At 45.9% G+C, this 22,316-nt stretch overlaps 1 protein-coding gene and 1 long non-coding RNA gene across 4 annotated transcripts in view; one reads left to right on the top strand and one right to left on the bottom strand.

The window, feature by feature from the left end:
• Nucleotides 1–22,316, bottom strand: part of LIMK2 (LIM domain kinase 2) — a 31,089-nt gene that overhangs the window by 2,350 nt on the left and 6,423 nt on the right. The window contains exons 1-14 of one of the 2 annotated variants that reach the window (XM_032128186.1): nucleotides 18,363–18,446; nucleotides 13,301–13,436; nucleotides 11,927–12,036; nucleotides 11,495–11,683; nucleotides 10,984–11,089; nucleotides 9,457–9,653; nucleotides 8,560–8,746; nucleotides 6,150–6,236; nucleotides 5,287–5,418; nucleotides 4,962–5,018; nucleotides 4,727–4,792; nucleotides 3,760–3,934; nucleotides 2,438–2,493; nucleotides 242–399 (exon numbers count right to left, since the gene is read on the bottom strand). In XM_032128186.1, coding sequence (XP_031984077.1) covers nucleotides 242–399; nucleotides 2,438–2,493; nucleotides 3,760–3,934; nucleotides 4,727–4,792; nucleotides 4,962–5,018; nucleotides 5,287–5,418; nucleotides 6,150–6,236; nucleotides 8,560–8,746; nucleotides 9,457–9,653; nucleotides 10,984–11,089; nucleotides 11,495–11,683; nucleotides 11,927–12,036; nucleotides 13,301–13,436; nucleotides 18,363–18,415 — 1,709 coding nt within the window. In that variant the 5' untranslated portion in view covers nucleotides 18,416–18,446. Of the gene's footprint in view, nucleotides 1–241; nucleotides 400–2,437; nucleotides 2,494–3,759; nucleotides 3,935–4,726; nucleotides 4,793–4,961; nucleotides 5,019–5,286; nucleotides 5,419–6,149; nucleotides 6,237–8,559; nucleotides 8,747–9,456; nucleotides 9,654–10,983; nucleotides 11,090–11,494; nucleotides 11,684–11,926; nucleotides 12,037–13,300; nucleotides 13,437–18,362; nucleotides 18,447–22,316 lie in introns of those variants that run through there. The other variant, XM_032128185.1, reaches the window with a different exon arrangement.
• On the top strand, nucleotides 398–20,335 carry LOC116453097. Of its 2 annotated transcripts, XR_004243677.1 has the most exons (3): nucleotides 398–2,289; nucleotides 15,516–15,726; nucleotides 17,931–20,335. It is a non-coding gene; the product is annotated as an uncharacterized LOC116453097 (long non-coding RNA). The 2 variants fall into 2 exon arrangements; XR_004243676.1 differs by having other exon boundaries at nucleotides 15,516–20,335.

The following is a 22,316-nucleotide window of genomic DNA, read 5'->3' as shown; positions in this document are numbered from 1 at the left end:
AAATCCTGAACAATCATTCCTCCTTTACTCTCTCTAACTTGGAATTGTTTCACAGATCTCCACCATATACAGCAGTCTCTCTCCCAAACTGTTGGGCCTGAAGTCTCTCCACTCATGGAAGCCTTTGAGCATTCCCACAGAAGGCTGGAATTGTCCTCTGTGCAGAGCAGTCCTTCCACAATGGGAATACAGACACACCCTGAGGGCTTTCAAAGAAGAGTCCTCCAGACCCCAAACCTACCTGCTCTCTGGTTCCAGTCTGCAGCAAATAGCAGCCAGAGGGAAAAAGGCTGGAGGACAATCAGGAGGAACGAACTTCTCCCAGAACAGCTTGACATTAAGGCCAAAATCCAGTGTGCGTGGGAGACAGTCTGGGTCGGCATAAACCTGGCCTATGATCTAGGGAAAAATGAGAGAAGCACGTAAGTACTCCACCAGTTCCAGAGTGTTAACAAACAGGGAACTGCATCAGGCAGGGGCTCCTTCAAAGTATTATGGTGGAAAGAACAAAAACACTGTTCCGCCTTTCCAATGAAGCCACTTGCTCATGGCACTATGTACAGACAAACTTCACTGGCAACTTTTTCAAGACCTGGTAATAAGTCCATGGCTGTGAAGGAGGTCCCAGATGCCTTCTCCTTCTGTCCAGGGTCTCTCTGCCAGAAGACACAGGATGATGTGCCCCTCTCAGGGAGCTTGACAGTGTCTTGCAGCAGGGGATGATGCAGCCCCTCCTGACTGCAGGTAATCAAGGCAACCTGCATCACCTCCTCTTTCTAACCATCTTACCACAACATCAGCAAAGCCCCTTGGTACAGAGTCTGTCCTAAGCAATGCTGGGAAGCCAACAGCACCCCTAATTCTGAGTTGTTCTGCCAGTGACAGATTCAACCCCCACCAGAGCCAGAGGGTTGGGACAACTAAGAACTACCATTACTGACACCCAGGAGGCTGCAGGTAAAGGAGAGCCAGGTAAGGGCTGGGTGGAACAGGGAAGCCCTGCCCCAGCACTGCCCCAGTGCTCACCACTTCCAGCACAAGTGTAGAAGGAGTAAAGGAGCCCACAGCAGAGAGCTCTGGGGTGATCTGGACTCACAAGGTCAATACAAACTTTCACATGGACAGAGTTATTAGGTTTAAAGCCTCATTGGGTATCCCAGAAAGGGTGTTATTTATAACCACTCTGGCTTTTCTATGCCAATAACTCAGCACAACAACCACATCCTGTAACTAGACAGAAACACCCATTATGTATTTTGGCACATTTATTTCCTTATCTGTTTGAGTGTTTAATGTTGGTTTTTTGTTGGGGTTTTTTTTTTTTTTTTTAGCATCATTTTGGTGACAAGGAAAATGTTCATATGCTACTACCCTTTTATTTGTCTTTTTTTCTAGATGAAACAATTGTTTTAATCCCACATACAGATTTTTCAAGTTCCTAAATCTATCACTCACAACCACAACATTCTCTGAGAGGAGGGCCCAGTGTAAACAGAGCTCCAGATGAGGCCACAAAGATTTATGCACAGACATTTTCTTTGTCCTCTTCATCCAAACCCAGAAGATGAAACTTGTTGGCATCCCCTGGTGTTCCTGCAACTGCTGTGTTACACATAACACCCTGCCTTCATCTGTATTTCCACTGTCATACACACCTTTTAAACTGAAAATAAGGGTCTTGCAGCTTTCAAGTGCTGCTTTTTGTTCTGCAGATAGAAAAGCCTGATTTAACAGTCAGACTCTGCACTGGCTCAGAAATAAACTAAGCCAACAGACGTCAGGGTGCAAGCTTCATTAATCGACCTGCAAAGAGGATTTTGTTTCCACTTCTTTGAAGTGAAGTGCCATCCCCAGTGGAGGCCCTGAATTTGCTGTGATTATGCAGTTGATTGTTCTTTTAATGAGGCAGTGGAAAAAGAAAAAAGTATTGCAGTTCTAGGGAATACATCTAATTTCAAATGGATACCAGGGCTCAACCAGAACCTGATGACTTTTTTACAGCTTCTCTCAGTCCAGGAGCAACCTCTGCACTTCATACCAGACTATTCTATTCATGACAAGTCCATCCTTGAATTAACCTTGGGCAAGTTGCCCTTTGCCATTGTCCATGCTCAAGGTCTGAGCCACTTCAAACCTTTGGCTTTCTGACAAGCACCTTCTGCTGCCATTTCTGTCACCTCACATCCACAGGCCAAAAGCTCAAGCACTCAGGAATGTCCACAGACGAGGAAGAAACTGGGACCAGAAAAACTACAAGACAGTTATCTTCCTTGAGGAAACAGAGGCAAGGTAAGCTTGTTCTCCCAGTCTAATTCACTAATAATGTGCTGTTAGGTCACAGGCTGCACACTCAGACACAGAGATCTGGGCGATACCATGTGTGCACAGAGATGGGGACAAGGTCCATTAAAGATGCCATGTAATGTCCTTGTCTTACCTCACAGAGAACAATCCCAAATGAAAAAATGTCCACCATCTCATCGTAGCTCTGTCCTGTAGGAAACATGAGACATTCAGGTCTGTGAAGAGAGAGTTACCCATCCTGCTATTTCAGGAGCTGCCAGTACAAAGCTTAACTAAGCCTATTCCCTGGAGGGCCCTAAAACAGGAGACAAAGCAAGGCTTAAACCTGAGCAGGGTCAGTCACCCCAAGATATGTATATACCAACTGCATTACGCTGCCACGACAGATTTTAACCCTACTTCTCTCTTGTACTGGGGAATTACAGGACAACACTGGGAAACCTTATGTATCAGGTCTGAGAAAATGCTACGGATAACTATGGAAAGCTTCTGCCCATTTCCATTGATTGCTGTTCTCATGCATCTCTAGTGCATGGAGCCAGTGCTCAGTGTCCCCAGCAGCCAGCAAGTCCCTGCTGCACTGACTGCAGAGATAATAAATTACACACCAGCAGCACTTTGATCCTGGGAAAGCTGGCAGGCTCCAGCATGCCATGCTCTGCTTACAGACACACCCCTCCCAAGCCAGAAGCTGGTAAACAGCCTTGCTTTCAGAGGTGATGTCAGACTATGCTCTTGCTGTTTTCTTGACAAATGCCAGGACTGAGACAAACTGAGAAGCAGCCTCAGACTCCTTTAGGACTGGAGGCCCTGAGGAAAGGCAAACAGAACAGCACACAAGAAAGCAACATGGAGAACTGAGAGGGGGGAGAGGAGCCCAGTCCTCCCTTCCCCAATAGACTGCGCTGGACAATGCTGATAACCCCAGCCAACCAAACTGCCCAACCTGGTCAGAGAGACCAGCTAGTTAGAAAGAAATTTTATCCACTGTATTTTGCCCTCACCTCAACTCCTGCAGGGGCAGCTTTTCCTCTTAAGGGTCACAGCTCAACCTTAATGCAACTGAGGGCTGCATGCCAAAAACCAGATTTCCCTGCACTTGGACAACTCTCACCTCAATCCTGAGGCTTCAGCAAACCTGGCAGCAGATGGCCTCTCCCTAGATCTATGCAACAGCACACATAAGCTTCATCCCTTCTGTTGCCCTCCTGAAGAATCCTGTTGTCAAGCCAGAAACATTACCTGGGCTAGTACAAAGGCTTACCAGGTCAGGTACTGCAGGACTGCAGCTATGGCCTCTGTGTGTATAAATAAGCTTCCACATTAGCAGGTCTAAAACCACAGGCTCTGAAAGGTTTGATTGTTACTGGGGCACAGAAGCTTTCAGTAATCCTGTCATCTCTGTACCTTGTCACAGGCTGTCTCCTGGCCTGCTCCTTGCTACTGAACTCTTACCATTCAGCATCTCTGGGGCCATCCAGTACGGGTTCCCAACCACCGTGTAGCGCTTTTTCCTGTCACTCTTGCGGAGCATTCGTTTCTTGGCAGATGGCTTCTCTAAAGTGGGCTTTTTCCTTTCTTCCACAATCAGCCGAGACAGACCGAAGTCAGCCACCACCACTGTCTTATCCTGCACAGGGGATTTAGTACAAGCCACTGATTATTTTCAGCTCCTTTCAGGAGCAAAGAGGCTGCAATTCCTGTTCACTACCAACTATAGTCTAAGGTCAACTATCCAGGTTTTCTGCAGCCACATGAGCATAGCAAGATGTCCAGACAGGTGTAAAATACCCAATTCAGGATCCCAACTCATCACTTCCTGCCTTCATTGTCTTATTTCCTGTGTGGTTGCTAGCACTTATCCCATCAATGTGGCTACACTTGCCAGGGGATACCTGGACCTTTCCTTTTAGATCTTCCTCTTTTACCTGGTCAGGAATTAACTTGGACTTTCATCCTGGGTTGTCTGAAGCCAAATGAACAAGGCCAGGCTTGAGGGAATGAAGCTACACAAAAATCTTGTGACCCAGCATTTAAGAAAGAGAGAAAACACATGTGCACACACCTACACACTTGTCTGAATCTTGAGTACCAATAAAAAGTCATCAAGTGGTTAAAAGAACAGAAAGAGCTGCAGAGAACATCTCATATTTGAGATAAAGAACAGAGCTGTACTAACTCTCAGAAGGTGACTGTTACAGGAGCTGCTACCAAAGGAAAGGTAGTAAGAGAACACAGAAACAGTGAAGCTACATCAGTCTGGAAAATCACGTGTCAGAATGAAGCTCCTTTGCTTGGGGCACAAAGCCTCTCTGAAATCAGTTCCACCCTGACAAAAGAGGGAACATCATGTGGAGAAAACCAAGGGAGGAAGATGCCAAGGAGAGGAGCAGCATGCTGTGGGGACAGAGGTGTAACTCACCAACTTGATCAGGCAATTGTGTGAATTCAGGTCTCTGTGAATGATGCACATGGAGTGCAAGTAAGCCTGGAACAGGAGAAAAGCTGGTGTTAGGGATTCCCAGTTGAGCATTTACAGCCTCAACAACCCAATTCCAGTAGTCAGGCAGTGTCCACAGCCCCTCATACATCACCCTGCTGAAGCCACTAACCCTGACCCCTGAGTTTGCTCTGTGAGGAAGTGACAGTCAACTCACCATTCCAGAGGCAATTCCTTTGGCAAAGCTGACCTTCTGCTGCCAGGGAAATGGGTCCTGAAAGACAAATCCTCAATGGTCAGGGACTATCTTACCAGCCAGATGGTTGACAGCAGTTCCTTCACAACAGGGACTCTTACAGCAGTCAAGAGACACATGATACAGCCCTGGAAAGAAAAGGCTTCCTGCCTCAAGCTCACCCACAGCTAAGAAGCAGCTTTACCACACAGCTCCAAAGACAACTAACAACAAGTACATAAGGCTGGTACAACCACCAACACAGTCAGGCTCACTGAGGGCAGGTCTCCCAGGTGTCCACACTCACTGCATTGCGGAGGAAGTCCTTCAGCGTGCCCCCCTCAATGTACTCGGTGAGGAGATTCAGCTTCTTGTCCTTGTACAACACACCAATGAACTTCAGCACATTGGGGTGGTCCAGGCTGCGCATCACTTTCACCTGCAAGCAGACACATCCCACTCCAAAAAGTGAATGGAACAAGTCCTGACAGATCCATTCTGTGGTGAAAAGCACTCCAGTATTCAAAGTTCTGTTCTGGGGTGACAGAGAACACTCAAACCCCAACCTTAAGGCAGTCAGTTAACTGTTGCCTTTTCATTTTCATGCTGTGCAATTAACCTGATCTTAGTCTTTAAGGAGAGCACCCTTGAGTTTAGCTAACTTTTCAGAGTGAGAAGCTCTCCAGGGCAGCTATTGGGTCTGTGCTATATGTGTCAGGGCCACAACAGCAGTATCAGGTGTTTAGGGAGCTGCCTTTAAGCTAAATCTGACTTTGAAAAACATAGTAAGCAGCCACCAAGAAAATAGTTTTCCTTAAATACAGCGTGAGTCTTAAATATCTTACAGATATTGGCCCTCATCCTTTGTACTTATGCACAAGGCTCAAGGGATAAATCCTTTATGTACTGCACAGATCAATTTGTCTCAGACTGAGGCTGCTCTTGTCACTGAAAAATTAATGAACTGGAGCTGAAGCAATGTCTGTTGCCCAGTATGAGTCACACTTCACTGCAGCAAACATTCAGCTCATGTCAGCTTTTCCCTATGCAATGTCTCCCTCCTCAGCACCCTCATTCCTGCCAGGTTGCTGGCAGGATCTCTCTCTGCAGAAGATGGGAGAGAGTTCCACCACACTACTGGCTCAGAAGCTTTTTGAAATCTGCTCGTACCTCTGTCAAGAAAGTCTTCTGTGTTTCCTCATCACAGCGAATCAGCTCCTTCATCACCATCACCTTTCCTGTTGCTTTGTGAGTCACCTGGTGGAAACAAAACCCACAACTGCAGGTAAGGTTCAAGAACACACAGCTCCAATGCTCCTGTGACTCTTTGGGAAAAGTGTAACATTCCCCTCCATCCAGAGAAGAATAGAGATGGGAGGAAATTCAGAGCAGAGGAAATTTCGGGATCCACCAAAGCTGTATGTGAAACAGAAACTACCTAAAGCTGACAGAGGATCAAGCCAAGACCCAGAGTTGAAGGCTCCAGTTTGGGTAGCACAGGGCTGAGCATGCACACGGGCTGCCAAAGCCTCCAAAGGCACCAGTTCCACACTGGTGCATGCCTCAAAGCTCCCTTATGAAACACATTTCCCCAGCAGGATGCTCACATTTTGTACACAGGCTTACCAACTACATTCTGTATCAACAAAGGAATCAATGTTCACTTACATCAGAAACCAAACCAAACAACCCAAAACTGCATTATAAATGCTTTGGTTTTATTGGGAATCTGAATCTCATCCACATGCAAGTGGAACTGGAGTGCACAGGCTGTTCAGTTAAGGCAGGAAGAAGTTAATGTTACTTTGCTCCTTTCAAGCAGTGTGTTTCAACCTGCAAGGAATGTCCTAGAACAGTGGAAAACACAGAGAAATCCATCATAATAATAAGGTAATAAATTTCCTGGCTCTTGACATGGAAAGCATTTCCAGTTCCTCAAGAACTGCTTGCCTGTCTCCAACTAGTTCCTGGCATTTTGCTGTGTTATGGAGGTTTTTTGTAACCAGCTCAGGCTTGCTTGCATGGGGTGCAGGAGTAGAAAGGGTCCAAATTCCTATGAGCATGTTTTCCTGGAAATTCTCTCCTCTTCGTTTGCTTAACTTGGACAGCTCTGGCTCCCTAAGATCTCCAGGGAACTAAACAACCACCTTGTCTCTCAGATCAGAAGAGAATTATGTGACCAGATACAGTATTTGCTGCATCACACCCAGTCAATGTGAAGCTTAAGAAAAATGCCACTTTTTTGCCTCCTAGCTTTAAAAAAAAAAAAAAAAAATCCTTCAGAAAACCTCTAAAACTGAAATCCAGAACACAAGACCCAGTTATTGTATTTAGGAAGCTCATGAGTTCTTGCAAACACTGTGACAAACTAGTTCTGTTTGGAGCCATGGACATTAACAAAGCTGGACATAGGTGGAATGTGAGTGCATGGAATAACACAACAGAAGCAAGAATACAATATTCTTCTGCTCTCATCTGAAATCAAGCATCCATACACAAGAAATGAGCCAGGGAACACTGCATGTTTTAGCCAGGCATATGAAAGCCAGGGACATCTAATATCCAATGATAAAGGGAAGCGAAGAGACAAAGGCAAGACTAAGTGGAATTCTTAAAGCTGACGTATCAGCAAAACTGAAACAAGTGTCACATGGAAGTCCTAGGAGGCAAATCTAACTCCCAGAGCATGCACCAGAACAGGATGGCCATGGGGTAATTTGAGCAGAAATGAAACACCTTTGTGCCAGTAACTGCTGAGACACAGATGACAAAAGCATGCGACAGAGCAAAGGTTCCACTTACCTGCACCTGTTATTTCTCTGAGTAGAGGAGAAGAGAAATATGCTCATTAGTATGGATCAAGCACTGGGTTTGTAGTGCTGGCTCATCACCTCCTGTGCTGGACATCTCAAGCTCATACCAGTGTAAGGGGAGAAGTCCCATCCCATGGTGAGTGCAATCTGAGCACTGAGGAACTCACAGTACCTTAACAAGGCAGAAGAAGCTGCCCCCTGATGCTGTCAGGAATGTTGGGATAGAACTGCTGGAGTACCCTCAGTCAAGATAAGAGCTACTGATTGAGATTTTAACTGTGAGAGTCATACAAGACCTGACCACTACCCCCACGCTGACTAGCCATTTAGGCTGTGCCAGGGGTTCAGACTTGGTCACTACATCAGCCTAGCAAGCCCCCAAATATGCCACACTAAGGGTGGGTAAGAAATGCTGCGCTGAATGCACCCCATCATAAGAAAGATGCTCGTAAGAGGAAAGTGTAGCCTGTTCCCTGTTCTCCCCACCTCACCCAGGAGGTTGCTGTGACAGGCACTCTGGAGTGCTAAATCTGACTCAGGAGATGAACATGTATGGCCAAGGTTGACATTCAAAGGGGACAAAGTCAAAACCATCAGCAGTCAGAGACACTCATGGTCAGGGAATGGATCTCAGAGCAAACCAGGGAAGATCCAAGACTGATCACTATTGGCAAGGCAAAACCACCAAGCCTATGGTGAAGGATCCCAAGACAGGCAGACATTGCTGTACTCAAAATAACTGATGAATGTTTGAGGACCTCCCTCACCTTGATCGCTTGTCCAAAAAATCCTTTTCCTAGAACTTCTCCATGAATCAGGTCACAGGGCCGGAAGATTTGCTGGGAGCAGCTGGAAGACGAGCGCAGGGATTCAGAACGACTGATGTCACGGCTCAGAAGGAGCGGTTCCTTTGGAGAGCTGGGGCCGGGAGACTTAGAAATGCTGTTACTTCGCCTGGAAAACAAGGATGACAGGAAGATCAGGGAATCTGCTGGGAAACTTTTGGTCCAGCATACCCCATCATTCACTGCTAAGGGAGCAGTTTCTAATGTGGTCCAGTGCTTTTACTATCTCCAAAGCCAGATGCTCTCCCTGCACTGTGGAAGCTCCTTATGAATCCAGAGCAGCTTCCAAATCAGAGCTACCTAACAACAACAACATCTCCTGCACTGGCAGTCTGAGGTGGAGCTCTGAGACCAAGGGGAGGAAGCTGTGAAGTCACATTACTTGATACCTCTGAACAAAGTACTAGTAAATGACTAAATGAGCAACTGAGTGTTCCAGTCTTAGAAAGACTTTTTCCCAAGTCCCAGGCCTCACCCAGATTCCCCTTAAGGACATGTTCTTCCCCAGTCATTTAAGGCTGGTAAAAACCTGACCTTTAGATTTCCTAACTCTGAAACTTAGTATCCTTTTTCTGTTAACAGTAGAGCTCCTTATTTTTATTAAGGAAAGCTTGTCATCCTGAAAGGGAACAGAGAGAGAGTATACATATATAGCAGAATCCCAAGCTCTCCATGACTTCTCCAATGGTTTACACCACGGTTCACATCAGAGATAAGCCCTGTCCCTACAGTCATTGTGATCGCAAGGCCTAAGCTGCCCAGTCAGGGAGCACAGGGCAAAGGCAAGATAGATCAGAGGCAGTGCTTCCAAGCCTTTACCTGAGGGAGCGCCGTCGAAGTGTTCCTTCCAGGTTCTCCTTGATGTCCAGTGGAGAGAGGGAGCGTGGGGAGATGGGTGTCTTTATGTGGGTGGGAAGACAGGAGTCCAAACGAAGCCTGTCCAAGCGCTGCGAGACAGGGTCATGCTCTATCAGCAGCTGAAGGGTCTGGCTTGTCTTGCGAATCAATTCCTCCACCTGAAATCAAACCAAAGGGCAGAACAGCAGCAGGCAGGAGGAATGCAAATGACAGGAGATAGAGGAGACACGGGGAATGGCCCTCAGGAATCAGAGAGAGTTCAGTGAGATCACTCCATAGTTGTGGTTTAGTTGTGTGCACCACAACTGTCTACCAAACAAATCAAGCTGGCAACACAGAAGTTCCTGATGTTATCCAATACTTCTTTCTGGTCAGCTACAAGTAACCTATATAAAAAAGATGTGGACAGGCTGGGGAGGGTCCAGAGATGGGCCACAAAGATGACTAAAGGTTGTGAAGCTGCCACGTGAGGAAAGGCTGAGAGAACCGGGTCTGTTCAGCCTTGAGAAAAGAAGGCTTACAGGAGACCGTATCACCATGTTCCAGTATTTAAAGAGTGGCTACAAAGAAGATGGAGACTCCCTTTTTACAAGGAGTTACATGGAAAATACAAGTGGCAATGGGTACAAATTAATCCTGGAAAGATTCCAGGTAGACACAAAGATAGTTTTTTACAACGAACAATCAGCCCTTGGAATAATCTTCCCAGCAAAGCAGTGGATTCCCCAACACTGGACACGTTTATGTTTCAGCTGGACATAGTGCTCTAGATAGTGCTTTTGCCAAGAAAGATTGGACCAGATGATCCTTGAGGTGCTTTCCAGTCTGGTATTTTATGACTCTATTAAATACTTTTCTTTTTCTGAGAAGTGTTCAAAAACTACACAAGTTTCCACCTTGAACAGTGCTGCAAAAAATAGCTTAGCAAGAGCTACATGGAAATTTATCTGAGAGATGCCTTGTGCTCCTCATGTTCTCTTCAGCACCAACAGTAAATAAAACCCTTGGGAAGTGAAGGTAATGGTACCCCACCCTACACTCTTGCAGCATCACCTGATATCTGTAGAAAGCATCTACTTGTAAATACAGACAGCAAATAGGTATTTTGCAATGGGAAACATACCTAGGATCAGCTGGGCCCTTGTATTATCAGTGCCTCTAAAAGGATCAGAACTGTGCACTTTACCAGCAGTACATGGTAAAGTCTTCACAGCCTCCCCGTCCTCTGTCACAGCCCTAGACTTTTCCTATTACCTCCCTTCACGTTTGAATGCCACAAAATCAGGACTGAATCCTAATTGCATTTCCATCTGTTACATTTTCCTCTCCAGCTGGAAGGCAAAGCTTGTCTTCATGTTGATTCCTACTGTCAGCACGAGTACTAGTAGTGTACACACACTGTATGTAGGGTGGGAGAACAGTGTCAGGAAAGAGAAAAGATGCAGGGAGGCAGAGGAGAAGGAGGCTTCAGAATAGAACTCTACCCACCTCCTCCACCTGTAATGTGCGAATAGGAGCTCCATTGATCTCCAGGATACGATCTGCAGGGTGGATGGCATTTCGGACATCTGGGCTGATGTGCATCCTGTTAACTCTAAATATGGGAATTACAGTCTGTATGTGAAGTCAGTTTAGCCAAAATTATCAAAAACATGCTCCCCTTCATACTGATATTTTGAAATAAAACAATGCTAATCTACCAACATGGGGAGCTACTATTACACCAAGTGCTTAGGTCTGAGCAGGTGTGGAGAGAGCTCTTCATATCACCAGTGGTAAAATTGATAGTTCAAATGTTTTGTGTTCACTGAAGGAGACAGCACTGAGAGATACAATTATCAGTTAAGGCTGTCACAAGACTGAAGATGAAACACAAATGACTATTAGCCCACATACGTCCCTGTAATGCCAAGATTCCCTCAGGACAACAGTGCTGCAGGATTTTTACCAGCTCCCTCTGCACAAACATGTACGTTGCACACAATCCAGTCATACTCACTCTTTCACCTGGACACCAGTGGCATAGCTGGAGCAGCCACCTTCAACAGACACAGAGAACCCCCTCTTGCCATCCGTGGCTGCTGGCATGGAGATGAGGGTCAGTGTATAGGGCAGCTGCTCACGCAGAGACTCAGTGGAGTGTTTTTCTATCATCGGTGTCAGCACAATCTGGTTATGGCATTTTCCACTGGAAGAAGTGAAAAAAGTCATTATGGCAATGTCCCATCCCTCCCTGCCAAACTCACATGTCTGAGCTCTCTCACTGACCACAAGCCATGGTTTTAGTGTTCACACCACTACTTCTTCCCTCCCTCAAAGGCAGCTTCCTGGCATTCCATAGAGTAGCATTCAGCTGAACCACTCTGAGCCAGCTGCACTCAGCTTACACTCAGCAGGGAGCAGCTCTGTGGCTACGTTCAGCTCCTCTTACCAGTAGAGAGTGGAATGTTGCACCAGTGCATAAGTGTCCCCATCTTCGATGATCACTTTGCAGCTCATACAAGCAAAGCACTCGGGGTGATACTTGTATTCGCCAGCCACCTACAGACAGAAAAGGGAGTAGCTTAGGAGGGCCAAAACCCATCAGCAGATGCAGCTCCTGCTAGCCTCTCCAATTAACATGTTCATTCACATTCAAGTCTCTAAGGCAAGTGGCAGTTTTTTACTGCAGAGTTATATTAGTCCATTCTGTCTTTCCTGAACCCCACCATTGGCACCTTGTTTGCAGAACTCCAAAACAAACACATCAACAAGCTAAGCAAAGCTTGTGTCCCAGGAACCTCTGCTGTATTTGGCAGCTGTTCAACCATCAAAAATAGTTGATAGTCTGCTTCAGACTAGTAAACAAGGCATTAAACCTTCCTGTTCAGTTGCTCTTGGCAAGATAACTAACGTTATGCCTGAATTAATAAAGCTGAAAGGGCTTTTTTTTTGGCAGACAGGCAATGCACAAATTCAGATATTTAACCAGCCAGCTGACAGCAAAAAAAGTACAAACTGAGACAATAAATCCTTTAAAGAATATTTTTATTAATTAGTCTGTTTTTCTATTTTCCTTATGAGAATTCCTTTAGTGACAGTATTATGCAAAGACTTTTGCAGGCAATGAGAAACTGTCTGCACATTTCTCAGTATTTCCTTTTGAGTTAGCAATCATATTACTGAGTACCATTCTGCTTTTTATTTAGGCTCCAGAAAAATAATGGTTATGTTTCATTCTTGGCAGTTTTAAAGTTTAAATATTTGCAAGGTTGTGCAGGAGGGGAACATTTAGGTGAGCCCATATCGTGCAGGCGGAGTTCAGTGCATCAAAGCAGTTGGGGCTAACACTGCTTCAAGACACCATCAGCCTGAAAAAGCACTCTGGCCACAACCCAGGTGGGACTTGGATGGTAACCTTCCCACAGCCAGAACCTGCTGCTTATCCTGGGCCGAGAGCTTTGACTCCACACTGCAGTGGAAAATCACCCCGTGGAGACACTGAGGCACTGTGCTACAGAAACTGAACAGATGTCCCCTGAATCACCTTTCTACTTCTCAGGTCTGTACTTTTCAGCACCTTATTTGTTCATATGCTTCAGATCCTCACATCGCCCTCCTTTAACAGCTACCCCCATTCAAAATTAATCTTTATGTAGAAGATGAACACACAATCTTCATTTCTAATCTGAGATTAGAGTAACAAGGAGATTATTATCCTCAGTTTATTTGGTTATCTGAATACCTAAGACAACTCCCAAGTAAGTTTGAGGAGTTGGAGGCAGGCACGTCCTGCCTCCAAGCAGGAGTCCTTCAAAGTCCTTACCATCACAGGTCCAGTCATCAGCAGAGAGCAGCCATGGCAAAATTCCCCAAACTTCCCCCAGTAGTCTTTGTGACAGTACAGCTTCCCATCTTTCTCATAGTACCAGTTAGTGAGGGGATCCTGGCATTCAGAGCACCTTGAAGGAAACAAAGGAACAAAGTTCCAGTTGACAACAAGTCACAAATCAATGGTCCTTTCCTGCATGGAGAACACAGACATCCAGCAGCAGCTCACCACCAGGTAGGTCTGCCAGTTATGGATGTACTAAACCCTTCCACTTCCCAGTGCTCTTTGAACTGAAAATTAGCACCAAACCCAAGGTTTGTAAGGAGAGGTGAAATCAACCAGCACAAAGAAAAAGAAGCTTCCAAAGTTTAAAACAAATCCCACACATTGAAACACATCAGTAGGTTTATAAATTCTGCTTTGTAAATTTTGCTCCTCTACTTTCTCCTTCTTTCTGGATGCAAATTTCCAGCTGCAGAGCTGCCCAGCATAGAGAGCTCTGCTCTGTTTCTACTTAGTGTTTCTATAGCATCACCTGTCTTGTGCCAGGGCACCTGCCTCCTCAGCCAGTTTAGGAAGCGGGACAGAGAGGCAGGATCCACTTCCCTTTGAAATGCAAAGCCAGTTTTGCACCAACCTTTCTGGAAAGCTTTTCTATTGATCTGTAAGCAGACCTCTCCCAAAAGGTAAACTGCAGCACTGTGCATTTGAGGGAGAGTTTTCAAAGCAGTTCATCCCCTGAGCTCCATATACTTACTGCATCCACCAATTAACTGTGATGAAAGTCCACCTCTCTCAGCCAATTGTTCTCCCTTCTGCTGATGACAGTGCATGAGAAAATAAACACCACAAGCAACCCACCAAAAAAACCCTAAATAAAATTAATTCTCTGATTTCATTAAGAGAATCCCGAAATCCTTCACATATCAGTCAGCCTCTATTTCAACAAGCAACCATTATTAATCCTCTATTAACGTCCTTTCAAGAAACAAACTTCCCCCTCCTCCCCCCAGAAAAAAAAAAAATCAAGGAAAAAAATGCAGCAATTCTACTGCAGATATCTTCTAGCAAATCACAAACAGAACCCAGGTTTGCTAAATACAAAATAATCCTGCCTCAGCAAGATGCACTAGGCAAGGGAGTTTAACTTCAGCAGCATGGAGGTGTAACTTACTGGAGAGATAAGGCACAGACAGCAGTTGCATCACTAAGGATTATTCCATTAGCCCTGGGCAGCATGCTCTCAGACTTTAAAAGGAAAATAAATCTGGCACTGGCCATTTCTGAGGGCAGAATCCAAAGCAGGTTAGTCACCAATAACTGGTTCAAAGAAACACCTTGAGGATCAATGCGATCATCAGCACGATGTTTTCCCATATATGGGAAGAAGCGTTTCTTCTGCCCCTTACCCCAACACCTGTCTCAGTTACTACACTGGGGGGGAACCACTGCAGGGAGATGGGGGTTTAGGTGGGTGTCTCTCCGGACAGCCAGTCTCCCTCAGCACCCAGTATGCTGGAGACTGCTGGTGGCACTGGAGGAGCACTTTTTACATGCTCCCAGGGCTAAGATGAGAGCTACAGTTGACTTCACCTCTCACAAGCTTTCTGGAAGCTTATTTGTGCCAAAGACATTCCTTGTAAACTCCACCAGCTTGTAATGAGCGTGATAATATGTGAAGCTGGTCATGCTCCAATATGGAGAGAGTTATTTGCTCCATCTCAAGAGACTGCAAAGCAACAAGGTAAAGCTGCTTGTAAGCTTTAGGAAAAACACACCTCATGGAGTATTCAGTGCTGTACCCTCCCCTCAGGAAGATTGCTCCTTAAAATGTATTTGGCTTTTGTAGTGTTTGTTATCCCAGCTGAGGAGCATCAAATCCTGTCCCCCCCCCAAGTGATGGGAAAGAACGCCAGCATATGCAAGAGGCCCTGCCAATTTTGTGTGAAGCATAGGGAGCAGTAATTTAAAATTGCTGCACATGGTTCCTACATCACTACAGTCCCAGTCTGGGGGCACTGTCATGGTAACACCCTGCTCCTGGTATGCAAGAGACCCAGAGGGCATCCCAGTGCATTCTGCCTTCAACCACTGGCCTTTGGCTTCCATTTGCAGTAAATACCCCATGCTGAATGAGCAAGTAGGTGAGTGGGAGGGAAAAAAGAGCAAGTGGAGACTAACAGCAAAGATTTCTATCATTCTGTGGCAGGAATATCTGGCTAAGTACTGACAAATCGGATCCCTCAGACTTATCCAACTCCTCCATGCATGCCTATACCAGTGTGTGTGCTCCAGGAGTGATTACATCTTCAAACAGGGAGCTGTGACCAGGCCTGCACTTGGGATGCAGACAGCAGTGCTGGAGACTGCTTCACCAGAAATTCAGGACTTGACTTTCTGTCTGTGTTCTCTCCAAGCAGGTGGGTCACTTATTTGTTTTTAAGCACATCACCTTCCCCTCCTCACCCCTCTTCAATTTCACACTTCCTTTTTCTCCCTAAGTAAATGTAAAATTTCTGCAAAAGCAATACAGACTGCAATTCTGTTTAGGTGGGCTCCATGGGATCATGTGCATTTGTCTTCCCTTTACCCTTCCTCTAGTACTAAATAGTTTGATTCAACCTTAGAGCACTTAGTTAAGTTTGCTTCCATCCGGAAGTAAGCACTGGTATCTAATCTGGAATACATCCATAGCAAAATGAAGGTGAGGAGGTGGAGCCAGCAGTCAGTTCTCTGCTATGTAATTAAACAAATCTGGGCAGGACGAGTTTGCAGCTTAAGGCTCAGAACCCCACCCTGGGCAATGAGGCAACAGGAATAGAGCAAGCAGCCCTGGAGAGGCTGGAAGCTGGGAATGGGTCTAACTGGCTGCTTCACTGCCAGGAACAGGACATGGCTCCAGCCCATGATGCCAAACAGCACCTTTGTTACTTACCATGCATTCTGTAACCTTGAAAAGGCTTTAGTTTTGACAGGTGTGGGAAACTGTCTGACAGCACAGGTATGGATGGCTTCAATGCCTTCACCAAATGATAAAAGCATCATGTGATTGTTCCACAAGGCTCTCATTGAAGAGATATGTCAGAATTTTATCCCAGAAGATACAAGAGTTGCCATTTCTTCCTCTCCTGCCTCACTGGAGCTGTGCCATTGCACCAAGGTTCACATCAGCTGAGACAGGAATGCAATTACTGCTACAAGTATTAAGGAAGCTAACCTTTGCCAGTCACCACAACCAAAGGAAAGGAGTATGCCATGCTCCTCTATCTTTTATAGATTAGAAACAACTAATCTTCTCCTAGATTATTCTTATTACAGAATAGCAAACCATGGTAATCAAGTTTCACGGAGGAATGGTAACAGCCGTACCTGACGTGCTTCCTCTTGCTGCCCAGCCACCATTTTCAGAGCTGCAGAACCCTACTCTGATTATACAGACCAGACATTATGATTCTTCACTTCCCAGTTTTGGCTGTACAGAATAAATTAATCTGCCTCCCACAGCCATCCTCCAGGGACTACAGGCAGCACCTGGATGCAGAGTTCAGCCCTGATGCTCTGCAGCACAGCAAGTGCAGAAAGAGCTCACAAATCACTGCTCCACGGACTCTTGGTTTTAGGGGGGGTGGTAGGAGGATCAGGTCACAACAGGTAACCAGCATGGTTTCAATTGATGTGGCATCTGTTTTACAGCTAAATAAAAGCCAATACCTTCATGGAAGCAAAGATTTCCCCAGTATTGAAGAGACAGATCCCTTTGAGAAGGGCTCATTAACCAGATGCCCCCCTCACACACACTGTCAGGCCAGATCAGTTTACGCTAGACAAGCTCAGGAGAGCTGTGGTTCCAATTCTGCAGGCAGGGCAGGGAGAGGACAGTCAGGCAGAGAGCTGCAGAATAAAGCATTACCCCAGCCTGTAGCTAACCCAAAGGCTTACTCACCCGGGCTTAGCAGCAGTGTGTGCACTGGCTACGTAAGAGACACCAGACAAAGAAAAACAGACGCTAGAAAACAGACTACTAGAAAGACAGAGTGATTAAATTCTGACTATGCAAAACCATTTCCACACATTCAGGAGAAGGTGTATCTATGGTTCAGCATAATATCCTACACATATTACAAATAACGAGTGTCTGCTCACTTTCTTTCTTCTGAAAGCAGCTGCTGTTTCACAAAGTTGCCTAAAGAAGCTCAGCAACTGGGCAGCAGTATTTACTCCTAACCTAGACTGTTTTACCAAAAGGCTTCTTACTCCCAAATCAGTACAACAGTGTTTACAGAATAGGATCAATAACAAGCAAACCCGAGCAGAGGGGATAGGAGGGAGACAATGAAAGTGCAAGCTGTGCCTTCCCTCATCCGTCCACCTAATCAGCACATCAGTGTCAATCACCAGCCTGGCTGTGTTCAGCCCCACTGACTTTTCTCACTGGGGAGATGCAACGCAACCAAAGTGTTACTCTGGAACTATCACCCTTCTCAATTCTCATTTGTTCAACTGGACCAAAACCGAATAAAAGTTGAATTAACCAAAATATCACCAAAGTATCCTTTCCATGTAAGGAAAGTGTGTTGCTCATCCCTAGTTACCTGCAAAGTACCTGGTTTCTTTTCTCAAACAGGATTATGTGCTGCATTGCTGCAGATTACATCACCCTCCTGAACTCCCACAGCAGCACCTCACCTCATCCAGACACAAGGAGCTTTGGAAGAGAAGCAGCAGCAGCCACATTAATCTCATTCCTCTGCTGGTGAGCAAAGCACAGGGGCACAGGGTACAGCGGCATATCTAGTGCTCTCTGGAAGGGAGCCTGCCTGGCTACGCGCACATTGGAGCTGCTCCCTCAAACTAGGGAGCTAGGAAGGGACTGACAATAAGAATCTTCCCTGTCACCTCCTCGAAGCAATATGGGATCCCAGTTTGAGGCCAGCTGTTTCTGGCACACGAGCATGGGACCTCATTCTTCCAGCCTCACACACAGACTGCTTAGGATGGCATCGCAGGGGGGAAACCACACTTTGGAGGCCCACTGCTAATCCTATGCAAGACTTACCGAAAAGGATCCTTGGGAGCGAAGTAAGCTGGAGCAGACAAGTAACTTCCCATCTTCAACACTGGATAAACCGGATCAGCCACAAACTTGTCCAACTGCCTCTGAATAGCTCTGTTCTGCCAACATGGCAGCAGCCAGTGCTCATTTACTCTTGTGCTGATTCAGATACTTCACCTCCCTTTGAAGCTGCCCAAGGAATGCCAGGTCTCCTGGCTGCTCATTCCTTTTCAGATTTTTCCTGGCTCCCATTGCTATAACCATCTTCTCCTGTGCTCAGCAGCAGCAGCAGCACCTCGGGAAGGACAGAATCACTGCTAACCGGGCTAGTGGGACATGCTGCTGCAGTAGTTTTGCAAGCTCTGCTGCCTGCTAACTACTGGCAAGTTTTCCCTTCTCTGGTTCCACCCAAGGGTGGGAGGGGAGGAGGAGCCATGGCAGGCAGACAGCAGCGGCTCCAGAGCCTCCACAGGCTCTCGCTCCTTCACAGGGTTGGCGCTCTGACCCAAAGAGGGGCTGCGTACTTAGTGCTGAAAGAGAGCAGCTTTGGCCAAAGAATACAAGCACACACACGTGAAACTTGTCTTTGCAGCAGCCGCACGTTCTAATGGAGAAGTCAAAGACAGCAATGAGCCACATCTCCAAATATATCAAATTAACTATGTACATTCCTAAACCCTTCACGGTGAGTGGGGTTATCCTGCCTTTACAGCACCTACAATCCGTTCACCTTGCTGCAGGAGGTAACTCACAGTGTGCTTCATCCAAGGAAAAACTGCTTTCTTTCCAATACTGTTTTAAGAAATCATTACAATCCTTTAACTGAATCATCATCTCCTGAATGGAAGCTGATAGGCATAAATCAGCACGGAGTACTCTCTCCTGCTCACAGCACATACAGTTGTATCATTGTGCTTGTCTGAAGCCAAGCACAATCTCCAGTGACCTAATCAGCTAAAGCTGCTCGCAAGACACGCAAAAATGCAACAAACATATTCCGCTGCACTGAGCCTGCCCATTTTTGTAGTCAGCAAAGCCTGGCATGCCTGAACACAGCCTGAAAACCATGCTCTGTTCCAGAGGCAAGAGCACTCAAATGTGCTTTTCCTGGAGATGCTCATCTCAGCTGGCACACTGTTCAGGGATGCTTAGGGCTGGAACAAGGCAGTCTTGGCTGCAGACTTGACAGCTGCTGCTCGCTGTTGAAGTGCGCAGAAACCTAGGCAGCTTTTAGCATTCTTTTTTACTCCTTTTTTAAACTTTTTTAAAATTTAATTTTTAATAAGAAGCCATCTTTCTGAAGGGAAAAAAAAAAATCTCCATTTTCCCCATTCAGTGTAGGTAAGCCTGGCTGTAAAAGTGCAGTGAAGCCTAGTGCTGCAGAGCCCGATGTGCTTGTCAGTTCCAGCACGGGTCTAATTCCTTCTGACATTTCACACAGCTCTACTGGAAGCAGCAACACGGTGAGTCTGTGTCTAGGAATGCGCTCTGGTCTCCCACATTCTCTATATGTTGCGTGCTGAAAAGGGGCCAGTGCTCGCAATCCTGCGCTTCTCTGGCTATCAGCACCTCCCCACCACACACACAACACCTCCCGTGCAGCCCAAGCCCCTCCCGCGTTTATCACTTACACACAAAAGCCTTTCCCCACAGTTCTGCTGCCATGGGCTGAATGCCCTCCGAGGGGCATTCCACGTGACCTCATAAATCCCAACTCTTCAGACAAAACCTCTGAAGATTTGATCCACAGATGTGATAAGCAGCCAGCTAGTCTGTGAATGAAGCCAGCAGATAAAGCCTAACTTCAAAGTAATAAAAACCACCCAGACAGCTAAGCAACTAGGAAAGGATTTTAAGACTTCCTTAAAGCCAAAGGACACATAGTCAAATGTCTACTTAAACAGGAAACTTCCTATCAAAATGATTTTACTTCTGCAGCAAGACCAGCCAGTAAATTACTTTCGGCTACACAGAAATGTCTTGTTAATTCTTGCTTTTTCTGTTGTCTCTATGACCTATTTGAGAACACACTGTCTCTGATAAAAGGGCTCTGGAAAGGTGTTAATGTGTTCATACATTCTAGATCTGAATTCCTGCCAGAATGACTGTACTTCAAAAATGCCGATTAACAGGTGTGTGGGGGGCGTGGGGGGGACCTTGTGTAATTTTACTGATACCATCTCTGGGGGCCAAAATGCACAGGAACAAATTTCTTTTTCACCAAGTAAAGTCAGACATCATCATCTTCTCTCTTGCAAATGCTGACAGCATTTCCACTACAAACAGGTAGTCATCACGGGGAGAGCTTTTTTCCTCATTATGGTTTAGAATTGTGCAGTAACTTTTGCCAGGAAGACTGTAACTAACAAATGAAAAAGAACACATGAAAAACCTTGACAACGACTTACATGATATATCCCCATAGACATGCATCAATCACACAGCTATTGTGATATTCCAGTAATTAATAGCTCGAGCCAGCTGGGCAGCCTCTCGATACTCTTTGCCACACATATGCTGCTCAGTAGCATATCTGCAGACAGATGTATCGCTCAGCACATCCGCCAGCCCTAAGATACACAAACTTATCCTGGCACTAACAGACACTTCTATATGTGTGGGATTGAGGGAAGAGGAATCTGCTTGGTGCCTGAAGAGTTTGCAGAAAACCTTTCCTTTAGCATGGGCGCAGCTTGGAGGCATTCCAAATACTTCAGTGCAATCCCAACACCTCATTGTATTTCCAAGGCACTTAACATGTAACACGTGCTTTGCTGCTGTTGAAAGACAGAGTCAGCTCCTGAAACCGACACCGTTTGGATCCGCACGTACCTCCGAGAGCTCTTGCACTCGGATCTTGAGTAAACTAAAACGAACAGTGAAGTGAAGCTCCATCACTGCATCTCACTTCTAAACAGTAGCACAACTTCAGAACAACACCGTGATGCTTCTCAGTACCTCACATCACCAAGCACATTAGGAAGGAGAATTTTTATCTCCACCACACTCACCTGATGGCTGCAGCCCTCCTGAATGAGTGCGGGCTGAGAAGCAAACCAAGGAACTTCAACCCACTGAAACTTCATAGGTTATATATAGTTTGGGAAGCAGTAACTTCTGCTCTGTAAACGCAGCACATATGGCAGTAAGACTGGCACTTACACCACTGCATCCTCGCTTCTCCTTAACATGCTGCTTTGGGTCTGTGAAGACCAGGAACTCCTCAGGGAAGGATCCTGTCTCACCCCTGTGAAAGCCTACCACATTCTGGGCTGTGTGAGTAATTTTAATTACCTTGATATAATAATGCTCGATAACAGTGCCCTAAAGGACAAGCTGCCAATTCAACCAAAAGAAAGTTTGAGGAATGCCCCATTCCTCCTTAAATATAAAGCCAGGTCATTGATGCCCCGTATCTGATAGATTCCTCTGAGGAATGAGGCCACCTGCAAAGTGCTTCATTGTTCCTTTGAATTTGTAAGCTCTTGAACAGTCATAGTGATCTGTGTGCCAATAGGCAACTATTTCTCCCTGAATCTGATAGTGAGCTCCTGAATTTCAATGCTGAAGAAGACACCACCAAAGGAACATTCCCAGGAGTCTGCAGGATTAGTGAAGAGTTCTCACCTCTGAGGCCCCTATCATTAGCTTTCTGTAACTGCCAGAAACTGGAGAAGACAGGGAAGAGGAAATTTTTGTCTTCCCGCTTCTACCTTAATTCAGCTGCCTTTTATTACTACTGATCTTTCCCCTGCTCTCAAGCTCAGCTGCTGTGTGTATAAACCTGCCTTGTGCTCACAGGTGAAAAGCTAAAGGAAAAGTCAAAGCACCAAACATACCCACAATTTAAATTCCTCCTAATACACACCTTTGCTTACATCTTCATTTGTCCACATTTGTGCTTCAGATCCTGTTCATCCATTTGTCCTTTGGGGACGGAGCTGCTTTTGGAAAATC

Source organism: Corvus moneduloides, chromosome 18 (genome assembly GCF_009650955.1).
Source record: "Corvus moneduloides isolate bCorMon1 chromosome 18, bCorMon1.pri, whole genome shotgun sequence".
NCBI classification, from domain to species: domain Eukaryota; kingdom Metazoa; phylum Chordata; class Aves; order Passeriformes; family Corvidae; genus Corvus; species Corvus moneduloides.
The sequence above is the reverse complement of the archived record's forward strand: the minus strand, read 5'-3'. Positions and strand labels throughout refer to the sequence as shown.